The 7,972-nt window shown below is 40.3% G+C and overlaps 1 protein-coding gene across 1 annotated transcript; it reads left to right on the top strand.

Moving 5' to 3' along the window:
• The first annotated feature begins 3,354 nt into the window (after nt 1-3,354).
• Nucleotides 3,355-4,400, top strand: LOC135435262 (uncharacterized). The gene is made up of 3 exons (XM_064692233.1): nt 3,355-3,587; nt 3,645-4,083; nt 4,128-4,400. The coding sequence occupies exons 1-3, from the start codon at nt 3,355-3,357 to the stop codon at nt 4,398-4,400; spliced, it is 945 nt and encodes a 314-aa protein (XP_064548303.1).
• Nucleotides 4,401-7,972: the final 3,572 nt, after the last annotated feature.

Here is a 7,972-nt window from a genome sequence, read left to right as displayed (position 1 = left end):
GCCATCTCAAAATATATCCATTGCAGTACAGAAATGACTGGCAATGCAAGATCTGTATTGTATTCTCAGAGAGGACACGACCATTGAGGTAATAGCTATCGTGGTAATTACCGAGCCAGATGCAACTCTCATGGTTATAATAACAACAGACACAACGGTAATGTCCATCATGACCAAGGTACTACGGAAAATCAACAAGCCCCTTGAGTGCTCAAGCACAGTAAAAACAAAAATTCACACAATTAATCTCAATTTAAACATATTCGTCAGTATAAAAAACGAACACACAGGTAGAATATTCACATTATTAATAGATACAGGAGCTGACATTTCAGTAAATAAAGATGACTCAGTTGATTTCAATGAAATAGACCATAGTAACATAACACAGATAACAGGAATAGGCAAACGATCAACAAACTCGATCGGCCTAGCATTACTAGAATTGAGAACTGGAAATTTCATTATACCACATAACTTTCACATAGTCCCAAACTACTTTCGGATCCCTGGTGTTGGAATATTTGTAGATTTCATTAAAAAATTCAATTGTCAATTAGATTTCTCAACAGAATCCGATTCGTTCACATTAAGACCAAATTAAACATTCAATACATATTGCAATCTTTCTTAGCATTAAAAACAAAAAAATAGTTGTCATAATTCGACAAATTTAACTAATAACTAAGGATCTTCATATTTTAATGTCCCATCAAGAAATAGAAAATGGTATACTTGTTGGAAATGCAATAACTCAATCCAAAAACGGAGAACAAAACGAAATTTTAAATATACAAAAGATTCAGTTTAAAACATTTAAAAATTACAAAATAACTGATTCACGCGATTTTCAAAGAGCAGAATTAGTACTTGCAAAGTTTAAGAAATATTTCCACCTCAACATTCAAAAGTAATGACAGAAACAAACTGATATTTTTGGATTGGAAACAGAACCAATCACGACGAACAACATTTAAAAACAACAACTGAGATTGAAAGATGATGAACCAAGTTAAATAAAAAACTTCAGAACACCTCATTCATAGCAGGACGAAATAGCTAAACAAATTACAAAACTCATTGATGATAAATAAGTAGAACCTTCCGTATCTGAATATAATTGCCCACTATTATTAGTACCAAAGAAATCCTTACCGGACTCACAAGAAAAACGATGGCGTTTAGTAATAGACTATCGTCAAATCAATAATAAACTAAGCAGAAAATTTCCTCTTCCAAAAATAGATGATATTCTAGACCAATTGGGCAGAGCAAAATATTTCTCATGTCTAGATTTAATATCTGGCTTTAATCAAACTGAACTTGAAGAAAGTTCAAGGGATTGTGAGGTGGCCACCAAGGCCACCCCATAGTTCATAATAACAGTTATAGGATATAAGTATTGTATAGTATATAAGCATTGTATTAGTAATAAGAATAGTTATGGCAAGGTGCCGACGTATTGAAGTCAGTTAAGGCCAAGAAGCCCCGTATAATTTAAATTGGAATTTAGCTCCGAGGCGAAGTTGCGAAAGCTCTCCGCGAAGTTGAGCGGCCGAGGCAAGCGCACGGCTCGCTAGCGAGCGAGCCGGTATTTTGTGATCGAGCGTCAGGGTACACGCGTATCAAGGAAGAGAAAGAAAAAGAGACTTAGAGTGTGCAGCGGAGCACTACGGCTCCGAACAGTGCGGCAGGGCCTTAGCTTAGGGATTAGCCGATGTTCAACATAACCCTCTTTCCCAACCTCAATTGCAGTGAATGTGGTGCGAGGCTATTGTCCGGTATTGTAGGCGGTACGAGGCTATTGCCCGATAGTGTAGGCGGTACGAGGGTGACAAAAAAAATAGTTCCCTTGGCAAGGTTCGATTTTGCAACTGACCGCGTTACTTGCTACCGCCTCTACTCAACCGTCACGCTAGCCAAAAAAAAATTGTTTCCTCCGCAGGGATTGAACTCGCAACCGAACGCACTACTTGCCGCCGCCTCTACTCAACAGCCACACCAATAATTGAGATTTTATTGAGAAAAAAACGAATTAAATTAGCAGCACAGAAAACAAAATCGCAATTGCAATGCTATTAATAGAATTCGAAGCAGACGAGCATGAATGTGGGTGTACATGCATACAGAAATTCTTGGAATTTTCGTTTGCTGCCAGCCAAAGCACCGTTTCTTAATAACTTCTGTGTTTGTTAACATATCTTGATTTTCTTTTGTACTATAAAATATTTGTGAATTCTCAAAGTAACAATTGCACTTAAATTGTTGCTATTATTAGTGGGCAGCATTAATTGGTTTATTTAAATCAATTATAGCTTTGTGGTGGTAGAGGAAAGGTGGCGATAGGTTTAAAATAAAAGAAGCTTCATGTCATATTTGGACTGACAGACAGACGGACAAGGCTAGATCGACTCGGTTATTGATGCTGATCAGGAATATATAGACTTTATGGGGTCGGAGATGCTTCCTTCTGCTTCTTACATATATTTGCACAAAAACATTTCACCCTTTTTACCCATTTTCAATGGGTTCAAGCGTAAGCGGCTATCCACTTTCGTGCAGGATAGCGGCCATACATCCGAAATTTGGGCTCGGCTTGCCGAGTTGGAGTCTCAAAACGCCAAAACGTTCGAGCCGCCATCCGGGGGCGTCCTATTCGACGTGGGTGGACGGCCGCGTCAGAAATCGGAGCCCGACCTAAGGAGCTCACAATTGTACGTCCACAGATGCTCACCCCTAGCTTAGCCGTCACGGGTGTAGGGGAGGCCCATGATTTAAAGCAACAGCGAGTTGGAGTTGCTGCCGCAGCACTATTTCGAGTAGTTCTTGGTTTTTTACGATGATTTATCGAGATTTCCTTCGATGTTGTGAAAAATGTGAATGTGTTCATTACCATAAACAGTTGATATTGCAACGAAGGCAAGCGGTAACTTTAAATTTAAATTTTAAATTTTAATAATCACACAGTTTTTAACATTTAAAGTTGGCCAAATCCCCTACTTCGGGACCGTATTATTTGACTTTTGGAAGGAAATCTTTGCACGCGCTTATGTAAATTAAAGCAACTTGATCAGCTGTTTATTTAAAGAAGCTTTTTGTCACTGACATGTTACCGAAATCCGGTGGTACACCAATATGTGAAACATGCAAAGGCGACATTTCTTAAGCCCAGTGAAGAAAGGCTATTAGTCAAAAAGAAGACTGGCGAGTGGCGCATGTGCATCGACTACCGGCAACTCAGTGCGCCTACAATTCCGGATGCCTATCCTGTTCCCCGGATAATTTACATCCTTGGGCGGTTGCGCCCGGTTCATTTCTACCTTAGATTTGAAGCCCAGGTATTAGCAGATACCGATGGCAGCCGATAGTAGGGAATGCAGGGCATTCACATTCCCAGGAAGAGGTCTTTTCCAATCGCCGGTGATGCCATTTGGTTCACATTCAGCGCGTGCGACATTTCAGCGAGCCCTGCACACGGTAATAGAGCCGGAGGTGCAGCCTCATGCGTGCCCCTACCTAGACGATATCGTCGTAATAGGGGCAACGAAAGAGCAGCATGTAGAGAATTTGAGGGAAGTATTCCGCCGGTAAAGGCCGGCCAATCAGAGCTGAATAGATATAAATGCAGCTTCTTCCGGGAGAAGTTGGGGCATGTTATTTGTGGAGAAGGAATACGTACCGACCCAGAGAAAGTGGGGGCGATACGTAACCTTAGGGTCCCGACTAATTGAAAAGCCCCACTTAAAGAAGGTTCGGAAATGGGCTTGGGATGAAAAACAGGAGGAGGCATTGCGTCAATTGAAGGATAGCTTCACGACTGCCCCTCTGTTGGCTTGTCCGGACTTTTCCGCCAAATTCGTCTTGCAGACCGACGCGAGTGAGTATGGCCTCGGCGCAGTGCTGACGCAGACGTTAGAAGGACAGGGTGATAGATGGATAGACAGGTGGGTCGCCAAAGAGTCAGCCAAGTTCCCAGTCTACATAGAAGAAAATGGGCAGTTATATAGGAATTTGAGGCACCGGACGGACGAGGAGGACTACATTCCTTGCAAGCTTTGTGTGGCTAGTGGTCAGCGACAGAGGGTATTGCAAGAATAGCACGATGCTCCCACGGGCGGGCATCAAAGCGTGAGATAAACGGTGTCAAGGATAGCCCAGAGGTACTACTGGCCGAGTATGTTCCGCGACGCCGCCAAACGGGTGGTCACATGCTGACGAGACAGGTAGCGGAGCCGATGGCAGTGCTCTACGCGGATTTCGTCGGACCCCCTCCACGGTCGAGACATGGCAACACGATACTGGTGTTCCATGATGCCTTCTCAAAATGGGTGGAACTGGTCCCACTCAGGAGGGCTACGACGGCCCAAGAAGTCATACCTTCAAGTCGTTTCTGGATGTAGAGGTCCATGGGTTTTTACCCTGGGTATAGAGGTCCAGTACACCGCCTCGTACTGTCCGCAAGAGAATCCCACCGAGAGGATTCTCGCATTCGATTTTTCTACCTACTTGCGCCGAGACTCGGCTATGCAACAACAACATTAGAACCCAAATAGTGTTGTTGTTGTTTCTACGCGCCGCCTTGTTAGAACTACAGAGAAACCAGCAACAAACACAGTGGCATTATTTGTCCCTTTTCTTCGCACTGAGTTTCCTATGTCCACATCATCGCGCAGAAACTTCTGATCAAGACGGACGACGAAAAAAACAAATGCGCACTGTTGTTGTTTTGCGAGTGATTTGTTGTTGCTTCCTATAGTAAATGAGCTTTATTTTTGAGTTGGATTTTGCGTTTGCAGACCATCCCGATCTACCTCTCGGGATTTTCAAAACGGTAAAAAAAGCTCGGAGCAAGCCTTCAGCTCTGTCTCTTTATTACTCAATGGATATGACCGAAGACAGAGAGGGACCAGACCCGATGGACGTGGAAGAGGAGCACGCGGAGAAGAATTAGCTTAATAGCCGTAGAATAAGTTAAGAATAGTTAGAGCAGGCCTTATAGAATGTAAGCCGCACTGTGAGGATAGGGTACTTACAACTAAGTGATGGATAAGTTTACGAATAAGTCGAATTTACGGATGGATCCAGAAATCGTCGCCACTAACGCCGCCGGGGAAGCGACGATATCGTCGTCGAAGTAAGGGGCGGGTTTGAGGCGGCCACTAAGGAAGCCACCCCACAGTTCATAATTATAATTATGGGATATCAGTATTACATAGTATATAAGCATTGTATTAGTAATAAGAATAGTTAAGGCAAGGTGCCGACGTATTGAAGTCAGTTAAGGGCAGGGAGCCCTGTAAAATTTAAATTCGAATTTAACCGCCGGCCGCCGCAGAAACCGTGCGTTGCTGATCGGTTGCTCAACACCGCCTTCGAGAGGCACTTTGTGATCGAGCTTCAGCGTGAGTACACCCATATCAGCGGAGCGCTAGGGCTCCCGACAGTGCGGCAGGGGCTTAGTTAGGGAGCCGAGATCGGCATTAGCCGATGTTCAACATAACCCTCTTTCCCAACCTAAATTGCAGTGAATGTGGTGCGAGGCTTTTGCCCTGTAGTGTAGGTGGTACAAAGCTATTGCCCGGTAGTGTAGGCGGTACGAGGCTATTGCCTGATAGTGTATGCGGTACAAGGCTGTAGCGCTAGAAGATTCGTTGCATTTTGCAATTATTATAGACGTTTCATTTGCCGAATATTCCCGTCACATAACAATATTATGTAAAAAAGATGTTAAATTCGAATGGACAGCTGATTACCAGCATGCCTTCGACCATCTTAAAAAGGCATTAATGAATCCAACCTTACTGCAATATCCCGATTTTAGCAAAGAATTTTGTATAATCTCAGATGCTAGTAAAGAAGCATGTGGAGCAGTATTAACACAATCATATAGTGAAATTCAGTTACCAGTAGATTACGATTTTCTCAGTTTTACAAAAGGCGAAAGCAATAAATCCACAACAGAACAAGAGTTAGCAGCCATTAATTGGGCCATAAGCCACTTCAGACCAAACATATATGGAAAAAACAGACTTATAGACCCTTAACATTCCTTTTAACAAGAATGAGACTAGATTAAATAGAATATCAGTTTACTGTAGAATATCTTAAGCGGAAAGACAATCACGTTGCGGACGCACTATCCAGCATAAGTATAGACAACTTAAAAGAAAGAAACGTATTGATGGTCCAAACAAGGTTATCTTAAAGACAGGAAAACATCTGCGCAGACGATAAAACCATATTGCTATAAAATCGAAATGAATAGAAACCGCCCAATGTCTATGAAGTCATTAGTAATAATGAAGTGAAAAAATTTGTGATATTAAAATTCAATGACTCCAATTGTTTATTTAAACAAGGCAATAGAATCATTTCGCAATTCAAAATTAATGATTTGTACTCCAATGAAAAATTTGACTTGGGAAAAGTTTTTCAAAAGCTTAATCGTGAAGCTGGGTTACATAATATCATTATTTTGCAGATGTCATCATATTCAAATTTGTATTACTTAATAAATTCAAAAAAATGGGCAACGAACACTTAAAAGAAATCAAAGTAGCGCCATTGACAAAGGTGACACAAATAGACAAAAATGATGAAAATGAAATAAAAGCAATCCTGTCAAGATATCATGACGATCCAATAAAAGGAGGCCATAAAGGGATAACGCGTACCTTGTTTAAAATAAAGAAATTGTATTATTGGCCCCAAATAAATAAAACCATTGCAAAATATGTGAAGACTTGTGTGAAATGCCAACAAGCAAAAACCACAACACATACAAAAGCAGCAATGGTAATACCGAATACACCGAATACAGCTTATGATACTGTTTTAATTGATAATTACTATAATATGTGGTATCACTAAATATCTTGTTATAATACCAGTAGCAAATTAACGTGCATAACCGAGTTAACAGTAGCTAGAGCAATATTTGAATATTTTGTACGAAAGTACGGCCCTATGAAGACGTCCATAACGGAAATGGGTACTGAATATTAAAATTCACTTATAAGAGACTTATGCAAGTAAATGAAAATAAGTAATATGCAATCAACAGTATATCACCACCAGACCGTATGTACAGTAGTAGAAAGATGTCATCGAACATTTAACGTAGTAGAAAGATGTCATCGAACATTTAACGTACACGTGCGCTCATACATTTCGACATGGATGATTGAGATATATGGTTTAATTATTTCATCTATTGTTTCAATACAACTCCATCTACAGTACATGAATATTGTCCCTATGAACTTGTTTATGGTAGATTACCTAGACAATTCGACTAATTCAATAACTTGACAACAAAAGATCCTATTTACAATATAGACGATTACGCTAAAGAATTTAATTATAGATTAGATGTAGCCTATACAAGAGCAAAACCAATGTTAGAATTAGAAAAAATGAAAAACGAAAATTAGAATATGATAAACGAGAAGGAAGTGCTATCATCGGCACGACGAAGATTTAATACCCCTGCAGACCCAACCATTTTATAATGCTCAAAGTGCTTTGCCCGTATCTAAAAAGCACAGGGAAAATAGTTAATGACAGTTAATTAACCGCGTATGGGTAAGATGTCTTGAAACACAAAAAGTTTTCCATATAACAACTTAATTTCAACCGATCGTTCCTATGGCAGCTATATGATATAGTGGTGCGATTTTAATAGGATTTAGCATATATATGACGAGCATAGTAAAACTACAAAATGCCGAGTTTGGTCAAAATATCTTGAAAAACAAAAAAAAATTCCATACAACAACTTAATTTTCGACCGATCGTTCCTATCGCAGCTATATGATATAGTGGTCCGATCTTAATAGGATTTTGCATATATATGAGCAGCATAGTAAAACTAATATATGCCGAGTTTGATCAAGATATCTTGATAAACAAAAATGTTTTTCATACAAGAGCATACTTTTCGACCGATCTTTCCTATGGCAGCTATATTATG

The sequence above is a fragment of the Drosophila montana genome, unplaced genomic scaffold, assembly GCF_035044405.1.
Source record: "Drosophila montana isolate Dmon_TW-CO22-7 unplaced genomic scaffold, ASM3504440v1 contig_3537_1, whole genome shotgun sequence".
NCBI classification, from domain to species: domain Eukaryota; kingdom Metazoa; phylum Arthropoda; class Insecta; order Diptera; family Drosophilidae; genus Drosophila; species Drosophila montana.
Note: the sequence above shows the minus strand (reverse complement) of the source record. Positions and strands in the feature narration are given on the sequence as shown.